Here is a 21,018-nt window from a genome sequence, read left to right on the forward strand (position 1 = left end):
CTTAAGTGTAAAACTCAGATTCATTGCACAAACAGATTTTTTTTTTGCTTTTTTAGGAGATTGTTAAAGCTAATGGGAAGTTAGATTTTTGTAATGGGAATATTACACAAGGTTGACTTCAAAAATATTTGTATTTTTAATACAAAAATATCATTGCCAGGCAAAGACCTAAACAGGGAGGACTGCTGACTCGACAGTTATCCAGCTGTCTGTCACTGACGCCCTCCAGAGGGTCACAAAACATCGCTGCTCAATAAGCTGGCTGTTTGGAGAGAAGGATCTAATTATATCAATGGAAAGCTTAGTGGAAGAAAAGTGATATAAAAAAGTCGCACAAGCAACTGGGATACCAGCAGCCTCAGGAAGATGACGCAAAGCAAATGGCGTCTTGAAAAGAAAAGGGAAAAAAAATATAACTCAAGATGCTCCTGTACAGGGTTAGCACATGGTGGATCTGACTGCAGGTTATCCAGTGGTAGGAGAGAAAGCATGCAACAGTATGAACTTCCACAGGATGGTGACAAACGCCTTGTTTTCCAGCAACAAAGTTCTGCCTTTCTACAAGTTCACACTCCTATTACCAGACATACCAGATTCAGAGTGAGTCGGGCATTAGGAGGATACAGGTCCATCTGGCCAAATGGAATAGATTCCCCATTACCAGACTTTATCCATGTTCTGAGCAGATAATGTTTCTGTTAATTAGATAAATATTCGACAGCATGTAAAATTGACTCAATAGAAAATGCAACATACTTTCAGTATAAAAACATTTATTGTTAAAGACTTTAAGAAGGTTCAACTTGTTCACTCTCTAAGAATCTTAAGAAAAAAATTATAAAAAATGTAAAAAGTATCTGAGGTTCAGTCATAGACGAATGTCAGAATATTGAGTTCGATATACTTCCATTCGAAAATCTCAGTAAGGTTCCCGGTTATTTAGAAAGAAAAAAAAGCAGCTTCATGTAAAGTACCGTAATGCCTATTGAGCTTCATTTGCTCCAAAAAAAAAAGTCACTCTGAAAACAAATTACTGCAAATCAAGTCTTGTAAACATACACACACACACACACACACACACGTGGCACTGTATTCATTAAAAAAAAATTTAAAAGGAACATAATCTTTTTTTTGTTTTTAAAAAAAGAACGGTTACCAAAATATACATCATGGTGGAATATACTTCAATTTGTAATTTCTGAGTAAACTCCTTAAAGCCACTGTGTCAAAGACAAAATGTCATTTACAACATGATCCGTAAAGAAAAGCGACAAAGAAAAAGCATTCTTAGGGGAAGTTTGCATGACTTCCCCTTATCCAGTCCAGCATCATTTCTACTTCGTCGTTGCGGTCTGAAAAAGAAAACTTGAGGAATGTTTAGTCTTCTATTTTAAGCCAGCCCTTCTTGTAATCTATGAGCAGTTCCAGGTAGTACTTCCATTCCGGCTCGCTGTCGTACCTCACCTCGAACACCGTCTTCAGAGGGTTGGTGTGAGCCTCGTGGATACGCAGCACCTCTCCTCTGTACCACACCTCTGATTTGTCGTCTTCCTCATACAAGTGCCTGATCCTCTTCCCCACCAAGTCCGGGTAGTAGAACCTCATAGCTCTCCGGGCCGTCTGGACGGCAGAGCGCAGAACCCACCGCCGCCTGTGCTGGGCGCTGTGGCAGGCCGACAAGTAGGGACAGTATTTGATCTTAAGCAGAGACCTTTGTTTAGTTTTAGAGGGACTGCTGAGGGACCTTCCAGGATGACGGAAGCTTCCTTTTCCCTTCCACCTGCGCAGTGAGTTAGGCATCCTGTGTTGGCTGCTCTCTCCACTTATACTCTCTCCAACTTCAGTCTGCGATGACGAAGGCTCGGCAATCGCCCCGGACTGCGACACGGCTTCGTAGCAAGCCCTTTTTCTGTTCATCCCCGCGCTGAGCATCTTCCTCAGTTTGAGAATCATGCCAGCGCAGTTCTTGGATTGGACAGAATGTCCCGGAGGCCGATTGTCGGTCAACAGACTGGAGGAGCTCTCGGTTTCAGCATCGCTATGAGACGGAGACAGCTCGTCCAGCGTTAGTGGACACGTCCAGGAATTGTCAGCTGATTGTGTAGCAGCTGTAAGATCTTCCTCTGCAGCCACGTGATCAGAGTCTTCATTCTCTGTCTGACGAGATCCAGGAGTTTTCGTTATGAGTGATTTCAGATCCTCTTCGACCGCTGCCTGCCCTGCACCGCCTGCCCCTTCCTCATCGGAAACCAGAAACGTACGCCTCGATTCGCTCTTTACTCTGCATTTGGTTTTGCTCTGGCTAGGAGGTGACTCGTTCTCCTCTTCCTTCACCCATGTCTGCTGGTGCGACTCCGATGGAGAGGCCGGGGAGGCAAGAGCGTCACAAGGAGCTGCAGCGGTGGTGTTTGACACTTCGTGGCCCCCATCTTGCTCTTTATAATAAGGATCCATATTTAGTCCTGCAACACAAAGATCATTCCATTTAGAAGCTGGTTTGAGCAACTGTTGGCACCTACAGGAATACACAGTGCAGATGTATCTCAGTAGGTCACAATATCATCAAATGTTTCATTTATTTCAGTGCAACACAACAACTTATCTATTAGTGACATTTAGTTTTTGTTCATTTTGATGATTATGGCTCGCAGCTAATGAAAACCCACAATATAATTTCTCTGGAAATTTGAATATTACACAAGATCATGAAAAAAAAAAAAAGAGAAAAATGATTCTTTTAGAACAGAAACGTTGCAGTGTGGCCAGCACAACTATTGAGAACACTGCTGACTTAACAGACATCCAGCTGACAGTCATCAACACTCTCAGCAAAAGTTTGGTCCTATAGAAAATCATCACATACATTACAGTAAGGCTTTTATTTATGTTTTCATTGTCAACCATAAGTCAAGTTGACAGTCTTCTCTATTGTGCAGGCCTCAACGTTTTGACCTTAAAGATGATTTTATTGTTCCTTACATAATATATTTTTCTAAGAAAAGAAAAGGTGTTTTTTATTAGCTATAAGCCATAATAAACAAAAGTGGAGGTTTGAAATACATCACTGTGTGTGCAAAGAATGTACACTTTTTAAATATAATTACTGTAATAAATCAACATTTTGATGATATTATAGCATGTTTGGAAAAAAAATCAGGTTGCTTACTAAAAAGAGAAAGAGAGTTAAAGCAGGTTATAGCATTTATTTAGAGACAAACCACCGGACAGCGATTTGGAAAAGGGAACTTTTAGAAGGGATTCAAAGGTAAACAAATATAATGAGCACATTTTTTTTTCCAGGTTTCCAAAGTGAGATTTCCTTAAAAGGCAGACAGTTTAATGTTACAAAGGAACCTCGTCAGCACACAGAAACAATAGGAAACTGATGTCAGCTGATAAACGGGAGTTGGAGAAACGTCTACCTGTGATCCTCCACCACGAAACATTCAGACAAGACGGACAAGGGAGCGGAAAAAAAGGCCGTCAGAGTGAATGTGAAGGCTGGGAACAAACTCGGCTGCTATAGGGGATGCAATCAGTCAGGGAGTAAAACAACAGTGAGGGCAAGAGCAGGACAGGAGCAAAGATCATTTACTGAACTTAAGTGCCTCCAAGCCATGTGAACTGAAAAGTGTCAGCAGTGGACAGAAGTTCAGGACAGGTTCAGGAAAAACAAAAACGTCTTGTAACCTTGAATTCCCTACTTGATGAGTACTACATGTGTTGCTGAAATTGAACTATTAAGGTAAGTGGGGCAGTATAATCTTTAGAATGGAAGGTGTGAATTTCACTTAAGGCCATCTCACCCTCACAAAACCTGCTGCCTCATGGTTGTTATGCGGAAGACAAACACAAAGTAGTGCATAGTTGCGAAGCGTAATGAGAAATGACACTCGGCTTTCAAATTTGTTTTCCGAATAATCAGAAAAATGTGGCGTCAATTTGGATTTAATTCCCTCTGATTTCACTGAATAACATTCAGGCCTCAGAGGTTTCTTAAGGAAACCAGCAGACGTTGAACATGTCACAGGATACTGTTCAATCCGTCATCTGAAAATGGAAACAATATGGCACAACTCCAAACCTACCAAAACACAACTGTCCACCTAAATCGGACAAGGGGAGTATTAATGAGGGAAGCAGTCAAGAGAGTCATTGTCACGCCACACCTGGAAGAGTCCAGGTGTGGAGGGGGAATATCTGTAAACTCATCTACCATAAGTTAGAACAGTATGTTTGGTCTTTATGGATGACAGGCAAGAATGAAAAATCATTCTTAAAGCCATATGAAGTTCCATCTGCATTTAGTCTCAAGCTGCAGGGGGCACAGCAAACGAGAAAGATGAGATCATAAATTGAACTTTTTGACTATATGCAAAATGCTGTGTGGTGGAAAACTAACAGCACATGATCCCGAACAAACCATCTCTGCTGTGAAACAAAGGCTGTGGCTGCTTCCTGCCGCACTTATGCTTTTCTTGCTGGTCAGAGTTGATGGTGAGGTGCACTGAGCTAAATATGGGACTATTCTTTAAAGAGACTTGCGAAAGGCTGCAGTGCAGAAGTCCACATTGCAGCAGGACTACGACCTAGTACACCCAGCGCTACAGCAGAGGAACATTCTAGTTAGTCCATACCTAGACAAAATCTTAGGCTTCTGTCTGCCAATCACTGTTGGGAGAAACTTTCAGTGGAATCTGATTGAATTTGGGCTTTTTTTGCAAAAAAAGAATGAGCAAAATGTTTATCAACCAGATGTGCAAACTTGGTGAGATATATGACTTCTCAGATTTTAATTTGTAAAAATATAAAAGAAAACAAACAATAACATGAATGTTCTTCCTTTAACAACATAATTATGCACCACTTTGTGTTTATCACATAAAAATGCAGTAAAGAGCATTAAAGTTTGTGGATGAAATGTGAAGATCAAGTGATTTGAAAAGGAGAGTAAAGCTAATCTCTGCGACTACTCTGGTTACGTCATGCGCCAACCTCCCTCGCTTTTTTTTTTTTTTTTTGAGGTCAGCTAACAAATTCCCAAATGATTTCATTTTTCTATAATCAGCCAAGCTCGCCACCCTTCCCCCTCCAGGCCTCTGCAAGTAAAATCATGCAACTTCTTGTGATTTGCTGCTGAAAGTTAGCAGAAGGACCTTCTGCTGTATAATCACGGAAAAGCAAAGAGTGGTTAATTTAAGGTCGAAATTAAAAACAGAAAGGTACATATATACCTGGACTCTCTTTTGGACATCAGGTGAGGGTGATTCTGTAAAAAAATAAATGAATTTTATATTGCATAATTGTTTTTAATTGTGCTTCATTCTTCACAAAAAAAGGGGCAACCAGTGAAATTTTGATTAGATGAATTAAAAATAATGAATAATGAATTAAAAAAAATAGGACAGTCGGTAGGGATGGCCACAAAACAGAACTGCAGCTCGCAAGTCATTTAAAGGAGATTTCCAGAAATCTGCAAGCTAAAACCAAGTTTACTTTCTTTATTTGTAAAGACAAACTTCTTCAAGTACATGCAAAAAGAATATTGCCAAAGTCCTTTAAAACCTTTAAAAGAATTCTGTACAAAATGTACGTGAAGCATAATTCTTAGATTTCACTGGATTAAGTTACTAAATTTTCCATTTTGTGTTATAATCTTCACAGACTGGTTTTCAGAAGTCCGTTTGAGCTGAATTCAGTGTTTTGTTAATGAGTTATTTAACGGTATATTAAAAGGTACAAAGATCATTCTTGTTTTCTGCTCTTTATCCTACATTCAGCTTTTTTACAAGATTATCAAAAGCACGTTATTTTATTTATCATGGAAAAACGACATCTCAGTTTGTTTTAAGAGTTTCACATTGACAGCAGTGGTTAGCTACAACTAAAAAAGTGATGACGATCATCTCTGTAGCCATGCAATAATTTTATTCCCATAAAAAAAAATTAGGTACAAGAACAGTACTTCATAAATGCCATGAAGAGATTATGTTGTTAGAGGCACTGAAAAAAAGAAATGATTAAACACAAATTCAAATGAAATTTGTGGAAAGTAAAAAATTGGCTGCTGCAAATATGTCCAAAAAAACCTTTAATGTAAAAACCGTATCCCATTTTATAATTTGCTTTTAAAAACATTACATTATTTGCAGCATCCTGTTTTTGGAGTTCGTGGTTCATTATAGTCAAAGTGCTCCGCAAAAGTGTTAATTCCCCTTTAAGAAGTACTTCCACATTTTAGCAGTCCCCTGTACAACGTGAGGACAAACTGCAGCGTGGTCTTTTCCTGGCTTTTTTGCTATTCCTCAGCAACCTCTCACAGTCTTCTTCAGAGGCCAGGTTTGTAAACTTCATGAGTAATATTTTGTCCTGTCAGTAGAATTACTAAGTTGACACAAGGAACTCTGCATCTCCTCCAGAGTTACCACGAGCCACTTAGCTCCTTCTCTGTTGTTAATGCCACACCAGATCTGCCTGTTTAGATGCATGGTAATGTCCTTTTAGGCTTGTATTTGAGATGCACTCATGTTCAGATTATTTATAGAACAACTATGTCAGATGTTTAACGTTGGTATTGTTTTATCTCCAACCCTGGCCTATCTGCTGTGCTCCTTTGTCTTCATGATGCTGTTTGTTCTTAATGTTCCCTATCAAAACTTTTGAGTCCTCCACTGAACAAATGGATTTATATTAATATTATTTTACATAAAGGAGGTCAGATTAAATTACTAACAGGTCAATTTACTTCTAGATTTCTGAAGGCAATTTATTGCACTGAATTTTATTTAAGACTTAAAAAGCACATGTGCCTCCCGGTTTTCAGATTTCTATTAAGAACTATGCATAACTTTCATTCTATACTACGGCTATGCACTACTTTGTATTTTTCTATCCCATCAAAACCCAATAAATATAAAGGTTTTTAATGTAACATGCATACATGAGTAAATATATTTTTTGTTATGTTGCAATAACTGGGATTCCAAAGTGATGGCTGAGCGTTGGTTTGCCGAACCCACCCACTTAATATGTACTGTAACTCTTCTGCCACTGACTCAAAATTAAACATAAAACATTCAGCTGTCTAAGTCATGATCATTGTAATACGTTGTATCCAGTATGTGCTGATGAGTAATTAGGAAGCACATCCTTATCAGTTGTTACAAGGTTTAGTAGGGAAGAACTGGAGAAATCATCCCAAACAAAGCAGCAAGTCTCTGACTCAACAACAGCAATATATTTGCAGTGGGTCCTTAATAAACGACCCATTTAAACAGGCCTGCAGGGAGAATGTACTCACCCAGGTGCTTGCAGACGTCCGTGTAGTACAGCAGGTTGACCATCTCTGTGTAAATGTCCGGCAGGTGTTTGAGGGACATCAGCCTCCTGAGCTTGGAGGAACAAGCTCGCTTATGAAGCTGGATGAGGATCTTTTCTTCAGACAGCGTCGTGGGCCGCAGCTCCACCTTGTGCTCCTGCAGCACCTTGTCGACGAAGCAGCTCTGGACTGTTGGAAACAGCAGCTCCTTCACAACCAGCATGGGGAGAAACACCGTGCCCGTCCGCATCACATGCGGAAAAGGACAGCGCTTCTGAGCCGTGTACTCCCTCAGCCTCTTCAGGACCTCCTGGAGGGCTGCTTTGATCTCCTTGTTGATCCATACCTCTCTCACCTTTGCGCCCAAGAGGCAGGGCACTCTCTGGACCTTGCTCAAATGAGGAGAAGGTTCGGATATTTCCAGCTGAGACAGCCAGTTTTTGAGGTCTTCCTCTGAAGAGGCCGACACAGATTTGGATATCAAGCTGCAGAGAAACTGATGCAATTCTAAGAAGTGCTTGCGTACTGGGGATTGGGGCTCTTTTTTAGCTGTGAGTACAGTTACGGGCTGTGCGGGTGGAATTTGCTTCGCAGGTAGAGCAATCTTGCAGTGCTTGCCATCGGGAATGATAATATTGTAGGTGGAAAGTTTAAGACAATGAGGAGGAATGCTTTTAAAACTGACTTTCCCTGGAGGCAGCAAAGCACTGGCTTGTGGTTGTAATGCAACTGCCTGTTTCTTTGCCGTCTCATCCTGATTATCCAGGTCTTTTGGGACAATCAACTCAGCAGGCTTCAACTCATCTGAAGTTGTATTTTCACTTGCAAATAAAGACTTATTTTGTAGTTCATTGGATTCACATTTCTCTTTTGACGCCACAGGCACACTGACAGATGATCCACTCTCCTCAGACTCGTTCATCATCTCCACTTTGCTGTGATGCTTTTGACTCTCTGTAGAGGTGTCGGCATCTGGTGAATCTGCCTTTTCCACTTTAATCATTTTAGTTTCCACAGAAGACTCATCAGCCGAGGCTTCTGATGAGCATTTAGCCTCCAGGCAGACAACAGACTCCTGATCATTTTGAACCAATCTCTTCTCTTTGGTACTTTGTTTGAGTTTGTTGTCCTGCTTCCCAGAAGTCTGGCTGATTTTCTGAGTTACTCTTCCTGGAAACAAAACTCCAGATTCCTGCAGGTGCGGCTGGCAAGGGGCCAAGCTGAACACATTGTCAATAACTGGCATAGGAGGAGAGTCAGTTTTATTACTTGCCTTAGCTTTCTCCATTTCCACCTTTTGTCGTTTGTTGTTGGTGCATTCCACCTCATACACATCCTCATCTTTTATTCTGACTGGGTGAGATGAGTGAGAAACACTCCTCTTTAGGCACTTTTTATAGTCGCCGGTTCCTGCGTCGGACACTGGCCCATTGTGCTTGCTTCCTGTTTTAACAGTGGGGGAGTAGATAATTTTTCTGACATTATTGGGCACAGCTGCATGGGTTCTTTCCGAGCTGTGACAGGGGGACGGGGGCAGCCACGGTGCTGGGGAAACTGGAAGGCTTTTTGACTGTCTTACTTGAGCTTCACCACGGGAACGGTCTACGATCCTCTCAGTGTTACTGGCAGGTTGTGGATGGACTGCTGGGTCTATGTGCAGACTGGTGAACGGCTGGAAAAACCTGCTAACTTGTATTCTGGATGGCGAGACAGCAGATGGGATTAAACATCTGGCAGGACTGCTTTTGTTCACCCGTATGAAGGACGACGCACCGTGAAGGTGGTCAATGTGCACAGTGGTGTTGGGTTTCTCTTTGGCTGTAGGGACATCCATGTGTTGGCTGGATGAGGAAGCATTCATGTGACCTGGGTGAAATGCAGACAATGGATTTTGCCTTTTTAAAGGGGCTCTGATTTGGCCTGCATTCAAGTGAAATCTTGGAACTGTATAAGATGGATAGTCATAACCAGGTATAAAGGAATGATTTGGCAACAATTCAGTGCAGGACAGAGGAATATCAGTGGGATGCTGCGGAGGAACTACATAATGCTCTCGGGGGCTTGGGATTGAGTGTTTATGAAGGAGAGGGCCATCTTCTCCCTGCTTACTACCACTCTCCTTCCTCTGTGTCCTGTTTTCTGCCTCTCCGTTTGTCTGAGAGTAGTAAAACCCTGGGTGCTGTGCTAGCTGGCCATATTTGGACATGGGAGAACATTCCTGATAAACCTCTGAGGTCATATGTTCATATGTGGGGCGGGGGGCGTACAGACCAGGGTAGCCTGCGGGGGAGGTCTGCAGCTGCCGACTGCTAGGCTCTCGGAAAGAACTAAACAGTGTGCGAGTTGGGGTGCAGGAGTAGCTGCTGTAGCTTGGCTCAATGACAGAGGGCAGTGTCCTTACCCTGCTCGGACTGTAGGCCTCCACAGTTGCCCTCTTCAGCTGTTCTGCACTGCATTCGAACTGCAAGTCTTTCTGCTGCAGCAGTGCATCTTTTCTCTGAATAGGAAGCTTTTCAAGGTAGTGGCCATTGGTTTGCAACCACTCATGTTCGTAGACAGTGTTTGGTATCCTCGGAGAGATGTGCTCCATGCCGTATCGGTGTCCTATCACACAGCCCAGCTCAGTACAGCAGGGACTAAGTCCATAAACTGGTTTGGGGATAGCCAGGTAAACAGAGCTTTGTGATGGGGAGGGGGCATTCTCGCCTCCTGGCTTTGGTTTTCTAATAACTCCAGAGGAAGCAGTCGTTGAATTGTTTATCTCAGGACTTTTAGTGTAAACTGTAAAACCCTTCTTAACCGGGGTGTGATGACCTGCCTCTTTAGAAATGCCGTCTTTCCTGTATGCCATGTGGTTCTGTATCATTCCAGAGAGGTTACTCACAGGACTTCTGTCATCCATTGGAGACGTCTTCGAGTGACTCCAAGGAGGGGTGAATCCATCCCTGTCCTTTAATCTGGGTTCATAAGTAAAATAGGCTCCATTGTACTGCAGAGTCTGTTTACCCAGGAAACCAGACATGGCTTGCGGTTTTGAGAGTCCGCTGGATGCTGCTGTTCCGTCAAATAAGGGCATCGTTCTCCGAAACACCGGGTCTGAGAGGGTCTGCATCGATTCGCGGCTCATCGTCTGGCGATGTTGTTGCGATTAACTGATACGACTCCAAACCTGAGAAAATATATGAAAATGATGTGGGATTTCAATATTTGCAATAAAACAGGCACTTCAAAAATATTACAATATTAAACACTAACATTCTCAATAGGAACAATAATTAAAAACAAGCTTGGAATAGATTTATAAAAAACACACACAAATGGATTTCAAGGTTTTATCTCAGTTCATTTTGATGTTCATGCAACAAATCTCAGCCACTTCGATTTCAGGAGCTGGATCATTACCAGAACCAGATGCTCAAAGGAACGATACAGGAAGTCATTTCTGCCTGTTGCCATCAGGCTCTATCGATCATTATTACTGCTGATAATCAGATTTCCCTTTTGGGATTAATAAAAGCTATCCATCTAGAGCCCAAAATTTAATGATGATACATAAAAATCTTAGAAGCCCAGTAAAAAAAACTACTTAAATATAGAAATGTTAAGTTATGGTCATGTTATGGCCAGCACAACCATGGGAAAAAACAGATAAACTGACAGTTATCCAGCAGGCAGGCAATGTCTACTGCTACGTCAATAAGCTTTACTCAAGCATTTATTGGGAAAGTTGAGTGGTAGAAAAAAAAGTGCACAAGTAATAAGGATAACAGTAGTTTTGAGAGGTTTGTGGAGCGAAGCTCTGTCAAAAGTTTTGGATGGATTCAGAAGGTTTAGACTGTAGGAGGAGTTGGAGCTTGAAGAGCAAACTCAAACACATGTATTCAGGACCAGAGCTAAAATCATTACATTGTTTGTCTTAAGCCACGCCTGAACCAGAGATGGCATCAAAATACTTTTACCTTGGCCAGGGTGATAAAGGACCGGTCAGTTGCTCAGTAGTCAAAAGTGTTTTGTCAGATTAAATAAAATTTTACGTTTCTTTTGGAAATCAGGTTCCCACAGCCTGGAGGTAGTGTGGAGAGACAAAGAATCCATGCTGCTTGAAATCAAGTGGGAAGTTTCCAATTTCATTGATGAGAATCATTGATGACTTTTGGAGCCATGCTATTTGAGTGTCTGCCCAAATTGCTTTATTAAGCCACCAGCAAATTTTAACACTGCTGCATGGTCCCCTCTACCATCAAGCTTTATCAAGATACAGAAACGATTTTTCAGTGCAGAAGTACCAGAACACTGTTTGATGAGAATGGCATCCCTGCGTTTGGCAGGCCAAACTATGCAGAAGATTGGAAAGCTGGTGTCAAAGCCGCCTGTGCTTCCTTAACACCTCTCAGCCGTATCGCCGCCATGCTTAGCTGCATTGAACAGTAATTAATGCAATGCACATCTCCAGGTTTGAATGCATATACTGCAGTACATGGGCATATCTGTATCAGAAGGACAGCACTTCCGTTTTATTGGTCTTATGCAATTCATTATTTTTTGCAAAACTATAGTTTTAGTTTTAATTAGCTGCAAGCTATAATAATCAAAACTTGATAAAAAAATGTACACTTGAAATACATACAAGTGTGATAAATCTCACTTTTCCAATAGAATTACTGAAATAAATAAACCTTTCAAACTTGAAATGTATCGACGTGCATCTGTATTTGCAGCTGATTCAGAACAGCCATCTTGAACATTCTCCCACTTTGGAAGTGTAGACAACTAGAAGAAATACAGCCAATTTGTTCACATAACAGAGTCGTCATTAGATAAAAACTGCTTGAGGGCATTTCGCAACCTTGACGAATATCTTGTGGTTTATCACGCAGGTCACACTAACTCTTATCAGCTGATTCACAGAAACGGTGGAAACACTGTGCAACAAGTGGCAGTAAAGTTACAATCTGAGGAATGCTTGAGGATGATTTATTTACCACTTTTGCAAGGACTGCAGTGACTGAGAAACGGAGAGAATGGGAGCAATTTCCTAAACAGCTTGTTGATTTGGTTGGATGATATTTCACTTCAAGCGTGGGAACTACGACACAATGGAATGCCTGAAATTACTTATGAAGCACGCTTCATCTATTATCAGCTTGTTTTGGTTGTTTCAGATGCCCGAATCACTTGTCGCTGTCAGGTGGGAACGTTTCGCCAAAGCAGAATGTGTTCCCAAATCTGGCATGCATGCCTCGTCTTGTGTTTACAATGTAGGACAGCAAAACAGCAGAGAGGACTTTGTGTTTCTATTCTGCATTTTGTTACCACAAAACTTGCAAGAGACGCAACAGTTCCTTTTTTTCTGCACTTTTTTAATGTCGGGGTGGAACTGACTCAGATCCTTTTTTACTGATCTTCTGCTTACTGCACTTTTTAAAGAAACAAATTGAAATTATTATCCTTAGTCTGAACAATAGCTGAAAGTGCATATCATTTAGTTTGATGTCTTGCATGTCAAGTGTTTGAGAGAGTATTTGCAGCAGGAAATTGCCAGCAGATAATAAAGTGATTAACATTTTATTACTCTAGTTAGACGGATTTATAAACTACCCAACTTTAGTAGCATGTTGTTTATATTCTACAATATAAATCATTTTCAGCCCACATAAATCATTACCCCAAAAATCTATGGTAGCCATGAGGTCTGACAACATTTAAAAAACAAACAAACAAAAGCACAAGTAAAAGATAAATGAAACTGCATTTTAAAAAAAACCATCACTGCACTTTCAGCGTTGTCACTGGGTTTGCACCCCACGGTCCACTTCTGTGTAGAAAGTTAGAAATACAGAAGTAGCTCTTCTCCCCTTTCTTGTTTCCTCTTCAGCCCTGTCAGAGGAGCTGTGAGTCACAAAGTGCTGCAAGTACCATGAGGGAGGGAACATTGTGATCTCTCAAATCACTTTAAAGCGAATAGACTTCAGGTCAAATCAGGGTTAGTTCACATCATTTCTCGTAAATACGTTAAATGAGGCTTACTGGGTGTTTGACAAATTGTCAGTCTATTTGCAGGCCACATCTTTTACTAATTTTCTTCTCATAAAAATAATTCATATCTTTTGTCTGCTTAATCATGACTAATGGGGATAGCAATGACGCTGCATGGGTTCTCAGTTTTGATTAATTCACTGAAGAGGGAAGAAAACACAATTGTTTTTCTGTATTTGACCCACTGATTATTAATTTGAGCCAATTAGACATTTACAAGTGCAGTCTCTTGGCATGTCATTGGTGCCCATCAGTGTTACTGGTTTATTTGAAAAGCTTGCATATCAACCAATATTTGGGGTCACACATAAATAAAATTAGCCACTAAGAAGTTAATTTTTTTTTAATTCTGATGCAAAATATTGAATCAGAAAGTGTAACATTTATAAGATGCTTTTTCTATAACAGTAAAAGTTGACTATATTTTAATATAAATGATGAGAATTACACATTACTTACTTTACTATGCATTCAATACAATGGTTTAATTCAATCAAACATCCAAATATATTCATTCACCTTTTAACCCTGGAGCAGGCCTGCAATCAGTCTGGAGTTTGTACTCTTCAAGCGGAAATGGTTGTTTTAGTCAGTCCTCGGTTTAAGGTCATCTCAATCAGATTCATATTTGAACTTTAACTAGGCCATTCCAAAACCTACATGGATTTATTTATTATTTTGAGCCAGTCAGAGGTGGATCGTTTGTGTTTCAGAAAATTCTCTTTCATTCTTGAGTGGCTTTGAACTTATCACATTTTGATGACCTAATATGTTTCTTCAGGATTTCCTGAAAGACGGTAAAACTCATGGTTCATCCAGGTCCTGAAGCAGCAACGAAGTCCAACACCATCACACTCCAAACACCATGTAGAGCTGTCAGTTTGAAGTCAATGTCATGAAAAGCTGTGTTGACTTTATGTAATGGAATGGACATTTTTCAGATTTTTTTTTTCCCCAAAAGATCTTGTGGATGATCAAAATGTTTTTTGGGGAAATGCAATGAGTGTTTGTTCTTTTTGGTCACCAGTGGCTTTCTGCTTGCAACTCTGCCATGGATGCCATTTCTGTGCATTTCTTTTTTTATTGTCGAGTTGTGAAAACTGGCCTTATAGCCGAGGTAAGTGAGATCTGCAGTGTTACAGATGATGTTTGTTTTGTTTTTGTTTTTCTGACTTCTAGAATGAGGTTGTCAATGCACTCTTGGAGTCATTTTGGTAGGTCAGACACTCCTGGGAATGTTCATCAGTGTTCCATGTTTTCTCCTTTGTGGATTAAGGCTCCCACCTCAAAGCCTTACAAATGACTTTGTAACCTTTAATGACCTTGTCGCTCATCTGTTCTTCCATTTCTTTAGGTCAGGGCCCGATGTGTTACCTTTTGAGATCTTTCACTTTCTTTCATGTTGTCAGAGAGATTCAATTCAACAGATTTGTTTTTAATTCCATAGGTCTGGCAGCAATCAGGCCTGAATGGCTCTTGGGAAATTGAACTCGCCTTTCCAGAAATGTGATTAAGCTCAGTAAATTCATGATTTTAAAAAGTGAGGCGAAATGTTTTATTTTTTAATTTTTTTTAACTGGAATGAGACCCAGATTACTCCGGAGAGACTATACATCCCTCCTAGCCTGGGTGGGAATGCCTCAGAGTGAGCTTGTGAGGGTCAGCAGGGGAGAGAGATGTCTGGGCTTCCCTCCTGAAGCTATTAGATAAGAGGAAGCCAGTAGATGGATGCATATATTATTGGAAAACTGCATGTTGCATGTATTTTAATTTAACTGATTTCTTTTATCCATCTCTTAAAAGTAACATTCAAAGTGTGGTAAAAAAAAAAAAAAAGAGAGAGACTTTTATTTTTGACACAACGGTAATAAATATGGAGGCCAAGCAGTTTTTAAAAACGGTCGTAGACCTTCTTTAGTCACAACCCAGCACACACCACTGATGTGTTATGACCAGCTGCCAAACTGAAGCTACCAAAAATATCTGAGAATATGCGCTGAAGTATCTCTATCAGATCCCGTGATCACATATGCATCCGGAAAAAAAAACTGTAGCCTATACAACCAAAATGAAGATGTACAGGATTAGACACAACATGGTTTCATCCAACCTCTTGCCTTACACTGGCCTGCAACGCTAACAGATGTTATCACTTCATCCTGTTGACACCTTTCACAGTGAGAAAAAGAGAGAAAGAAAATATATATATATATATAGGCTTATAAATATATATATATATATATATATATATATATATATATATATATATATATATATATATATATATATATATACACACACACACACACAGGGCGATGGCTTATCTGTAGAGAGAGGAGAAATGTGGTTTCTGTGCATGGAGGAGGAAGCAGCAGCAGCAGCAGAAGAGCTGTTTTCGACGGACGGAAGGCGCGCGCTGTCAAGGGTGCGCGTGCAGGCGTGAAGAGTAGCGTGTGTGTGTGTGTGCGCGTGCGTCCCCGGGCGCTCACCCCCCACTCCCATGATCTGTAGGGCAAGGGTGATGGAGTGTGACTTCCGAAAGCAAACCGTCCACACTGACAGGCCACAAACCACGCGAGACATCGAGAATGCACTGAAAACTTCACATCACTGTCGTTATTTATTCGCGCTGCTACATACATACGTTTGCGAAAGGAGAAATAATTATTTCCGCCATGTAATAAAAATGTGTGTCTCAGTCTGAAACGGAACTTCAAGTTGAGAGAGGGGAAAAAAGTTGCCTCTCAGCTTCTCCTGGTATCCGGATGGTTTGCATGTTTTGAGGAATGAGTAAACACAGGCTCGTTGTCCCTGCCTGTCCCAACTGCCCCGGCTTAATTTAATAGAAGGAGGACGCAAATAATATGGAAATAATTGACGAGTTTTAGCTTTCGATCATTGTGCGGCTTATTTTCATACAGGCTGCTTTCAGAGCGCCGTCAGCCATGGTTAAATTAAAAAGAACAAACCACACAGTGGCCAAAAAAAGCCCCAAAAAACAGCGTTTCAAGCGCTAAGGACGTGTGTCATTGCTTTGTTTTAAGAGAATTGGATTAGAGATTGTGTTTTGCCTCTTCAAATGCTTGCCATCGCCCAGATTGAACAGTGTAATAAACACAAACAACAGAAACAAATAATCTTACCTTTTCACTTTCGTAAATAATCTCCCCATAAACTCCATGAAAGTCGATTTAATGGCAATAAAACAGGGTCCGAAATCTCCAATCAGCTTATGTTGTTATTCGGCTCCAATGCGTTAAAATCCCACCAAGTAAGAACGGAGGCATGCCAAAAGGTTTGCGCAGCTGGCCGCAAATCCACGAGGCTTTTAGTCAAGTTAACAAAGTAGAGAAAAGACAAAAGGGTGGAGGATGGTCTTTGATCAATAGGCGGAGTTATACCCCGAGTCAAACCAGGGCTTGTTTTCCTCACATGGGACGTTTTCCCGCTGGTGACTCCTTCGCTTTTATTGGCTGTATATCCTTAATACCGGGCGGCCAGCTGGCACCTAGACTGAAGTTGGGACTTCTGACTGTTTGTTCACTGACAGATCGCGCTCCTCTATTGCTGTCACGCCTCCCTCTTTCCTCAAATCCGACTTTCCTTATCCTTCGGGGAATCGCGGTCACCAGACGGAAGTGTAGTCTTCTATTTAATTTTTTTTTCTTTTACCCCCGCTGACATTAGGTGTACATCCGCCAAAAATTCTGTAAAAAAAAAAAAAAAAAAGGTTCGTAATCCCGTGACCCCGAGGTTCTTCAAATGCACTTTATAATCAAATAGAGGCTCCTGCCGCCCTCTGTAGATAAGAGAAGAGACCTCATTGCATGCTGCTGTGTGGAATGCAATTCTTCACGGAAAACTGAAAACTCTAAGCAAAGCAGACAGACGAAAAAGTTAATAAGTAATTTGAGAGATAAGGAACCAGCTGTGACATTTTTACCTTTTTTTTTTTTCCATAACTTATGGTCAATTAGAGGTGCAATCGTCAGTTTTAAATATGTGAAATTCAGACATGTACGAGTAAAAATGGACAGCCTCACCTCTTTTGTGGTTACTGTTTAAAAAAATGTAATGTATGTTCATTCTTTTCAAAGCTTCATCGGTCCCAGTCAGATTTTTAAAATCTTGACACAGACACTCAGTTGGATTAATAAGAACTAAGCCAATCTAAGTTTTGAATATTTTTTTCATCTAAGCCATTTCATTTTAGCTCCAACAAGCTGCCATCATTATCATATAGCAGGATAATGATGGCTCTTTTTGTAAACAATAAGATCAATGCTGATTGAATAAGAATAGTATCTGAATAGCATGTTTTCTCTGTAAGGATTTTGCTCTTAATGTGATGATCAGTGTTCTGAATAAAAAAATAAAAAGTTTCATTTAAAATGTTTTTGTCTTGTGGTAAGAAGGTCCTGGATTCAAATCTCATGGAGTTTGTATGTTCTCCCTGTGCATATGTGGCTTATCTCCACTTTAAAAACATGACTCTTGTTATTGCTCTCTCCAAATTGTTCTTAGGCATGTGTTTGCAAGGCTGTGTTGCACTTTGGTGGTCTGGTGATCTGTCCAGAGTCTCTGTCCACCCAGCCTATGGATGGACAGATGATTGTTTTATAAGCCAACAGTGATTTTTCCACTCTCTTCAACTTTATCTCTGTTGGCTATACCCTAGGTCTTCTTGATGGTGTTTGTTCACAAATGTACTCCAACTAATCTCCAAGGCCCCCAGAACCTCTGTCTTTGTCCTTAGTCTGATACAATGGGATTCTACTTACTAACTTTTGTTAATTATTTCTGGAGCAAACTTACTAGACTGGATCTTGAATAGGGGTATTTTGGGGAAATGCGGCTCTGTATAAATGTACAACAGTTTTTGAAAACAATGTGCAATTTAACTTCTATGCACTACATGTTGACCTACTTCATAAAATTCCAGTAAAATATATTGAAGTTGTGGCTATAGCACATCTTCAAAGAATATGACCTTTAAAGAATATGAATTCTTAAACAAATCACTAGTTTTTTTTTTATTTTAATTGCACCACTATATGATAGAGTAGCTCACTGTATCTTTTCCAAACATAATGTTTATGACAGTAACTAAATGTATGGGTGTGTTGCTGAAAAAAATTACTGCATGGCACCTAAAAACCTGATGACATTTATAAACCTAAAAGTGCAGCTATGCTTAACATCAGTTACTCTCAGTTTCAAAACGCCTGCTATAAAAACATCCATGCGCCAAACCCGAAAGTTTGAGTTTATTTCGCAGCAGAACCAAGATTAACAAACGTCTGTTCACCTATGCTAAAATTGAAAATTAAAACATAGTGTGAAAGTCTAAACCCTTTTGAAAGAAAGTTGTGTTTTCCCATTTGTTGAGCTCATCTCAACGTAGTTAATGGTTGACTTTAGCTGACCAAAGTTAAAATCAAGTGTGTCATTACTGCAAACAAACAGGGTTTTACCTGCTGTCACATGTCATCACCCACTTTTCATTTCTCATCGGTGTGTCCAAAAATCTAAAGAAGCACCTTTATCTCCTCATTCAGGTCAAAGAAGCTAAAATTAGTTTTCTTGTCGTGTTTGGCTCTACATGAAACGACTGAGATGTTTTAAAAAGAGGCTGAATTATTCCACTGCTCACTTGATTTAACCTTTAAATGAGTCAATTTGCTGTTGCTCTTGCATCATGTCTTTCCCTTTTTCACCTGTGAGCTGGAGTCTAATTTATGTGTCCCACAGGGGCTGTCACAGTTTAGTCTAGACAAGTGGGTGGCTTGCATCGGTCCCAGTGGCTCTGCAGGTAGAAGATGGGGGGTTGTCTGATGTGCCAGGGGTTTTGTTTCCCCTGCCGAGCTCTTTCCCATCTCCCCTATTTCCAGTTACCATGGCATTAGAGCCTAAGGCTTACCAACACAAGGTATCCAGGGACAAATCTTCAAACATACAACGTAAAAAAAAAAATAATAGTGCATACAGTCGTCATATGGTGCAACTTGATCAAGAGATCACAGATTTCGATTTAAGGAGGCACCATATCTGAAACTTGTTCTGAAAAAGTGAATATGTGAAATATCAGAGATTTATATATTTTTTGTTTGTTTGTCAAATTTTGACCTATGTAGATTTTATAAAAAACAATATTTGAATTGTTTGTAACAGGTTAAAAAGTGCTCCTGTCCCAGTTTTTGGTTTTGTTTTTTTCTTCTTGTGAACATTAATCATATTCTGGTGGAGAAAAGCAAACCGAATCCAGAAGCTCCATATTGCTGCTCATTTTCCTTACAGTGTAGCTACAGGGTTTGCGTATTTACGTTTTGATATTTGAACCAAAAACAGTAACTTTGCATTAGCAGTATTTTTTCTGTGCCTATGTTGTCACATATCCTATTGAAAACAGGAAAAAGTGCTGATAAACCACATCTCTTTCTACTTTCTCCTGACTGAATCCAGGATGTGTTTACCTTTTTCAATCTCTCCGAAGCCTTTAAAGTGAGCTGTGTTGACACAGGGAACAGAGCAGGTGATCTCTCAGGATGCAGTTTCTGATGAAATCCTCCTTTAGATTCCCAGAGGCCACAAACAGCATGATGAGCCTGGAGACTGTTTGAGTTGCATCAGTCTCACAGGTTCACGTGTTCCTGAATGTGCATGCACACTGACACTTGACTTACCAACATAGTCAATCTGCTTGACTGATAATGCAGCTTTTTTATCATAGTTTCTCAGTAGGAAATGGCCTTAAGTGATAAAAATCCAAATTTCCTGCTGCTTGTAGATGATTTGAACATTTACTTGCAGTGAAGATATGATTTTGTGATAACAGGAAGAAAAAAAAAAGTTTTGTGTTTTATTTTAAAATATTGAAATGTGGAAATTTGTTAACCATAAATAATATGTTCTGTTGTTGTAAATTTAAGAAGTGTATATACTTTAGTGAATTTAAACATTTATTATCCATTCTTTTTTTTTAGTTTTTCTAGAATGCCGCAGTTAAATAGCTTATCTCTTTTTTAACGAGCCTTTTGAGGTCCAAATGTCTTCTTTTTCTAAAATCACTAGTTTAGCTTCAAGAGTATAGCATGTCTGAATTTCAGATATTCACTTTTCCAAAATAAGCTTCACATATGGTGCCCCAACTTGTTTTTATGTTATCTCTTTACTATTTTTGCACACACTCTTTATTCATCATAAAGGAAAAAAAATATGTCTGCCATTCTACCACCACTTTAAACCTTTTCAAAGGCATGTCTGAGTTGTTTACCTAATCTTTCAACAAAACAAACTCATCCTAACGATGAGTCAACTAGCTTAGAGAGTACAGTATGTTCGATTTCCAAATACTGAAGTGGCAGAACGAGTTTCAGGAACTGTGCCTGTCTTATATGGGATGGACCCAGAAAGCTAATCTCTGTCTACTGTGCAGATTTGAAATCCTTACAAAGCAATATCTCCCCTGTTTCTGATTTTATTTCTGTACATGTTACAATGCTAAGGGTGCAAAAGAGATAACTTTAAAATCGTAAAAATAAATAGCAAGTCAATTTTGCAAGGCAATGGAGCAGCATTTTCTAAATATGTTAATTTAATTCTGTCACTTTGTGTGTCGTAAAATACTGATAGCGAGGAAAAAAATCGTTAGAGCAGGACCATAT

At 40.0% G+C, this 21,018-nt stretch overlaps 1 protein-coding gene across 1 annotated transcript; it reads right to left on the bottom strand.

Annotated features, from left to right (window-relative positions):
* Positions 1-756: 756 nt before the first annotated feature.
* c6h15orf39 (chromosome 6 C15orf39 homolog) lies at positions 757-17,045 on the bottom strand. The gene is made up of 3 exons (XM_008412227.3): positions 16,498-17,045; positions 7,301-10,487; positions 757-2,462 (listed from the first exon to the last, which is right to left on the bottom strand). Exons 2-3 carry the CDS (start codon positions 10,443-10,445, stop codon positions 1,378-1,380), a joined length of 4,230 nt encoding a protein of 1,409 aa, XP_008410449.1. The 5' UTR covers positions 10,446-10,487; positions 16,498-17,045; the 3' UTR covers positions 757-1,377.
* Between the last annotated feature and the right edge of the window lie 3,973 nt (positions 17,046-21,018).

The sequence above is a fragment of the Poecilia reticulata genome, chromosome 6 (assembly GCF_904066995.2).
Source record: "Poecilia reticulata chromosome 6, P_reticulata-male-v2, whole genome shotgun sequence".
NCBI lineage: Eukaryota > Metazoa > Chordata > Actinopteri > Cyprinodontiformes > Poeciliidae > Poecilia > Poecilia reticulata.

Excerpts from the sequence above, each read along its gene's own strand:
- c6h15orf39 (XM_008412227.3), bottom strand. The coding sequence starts at position 10,445 with ATGAGCCGCGAATCGATGCAGACCCTCTCAGACCCGGTGTTTCGGAGA. Across the intron at positions 2,463-7,300 it reads GGACGTCTGCAAGCACCTGG|GACTAAATATGGATCCTTAT; the intron begins GTGAGTACATTC and ends TTTGTGTTGCAG.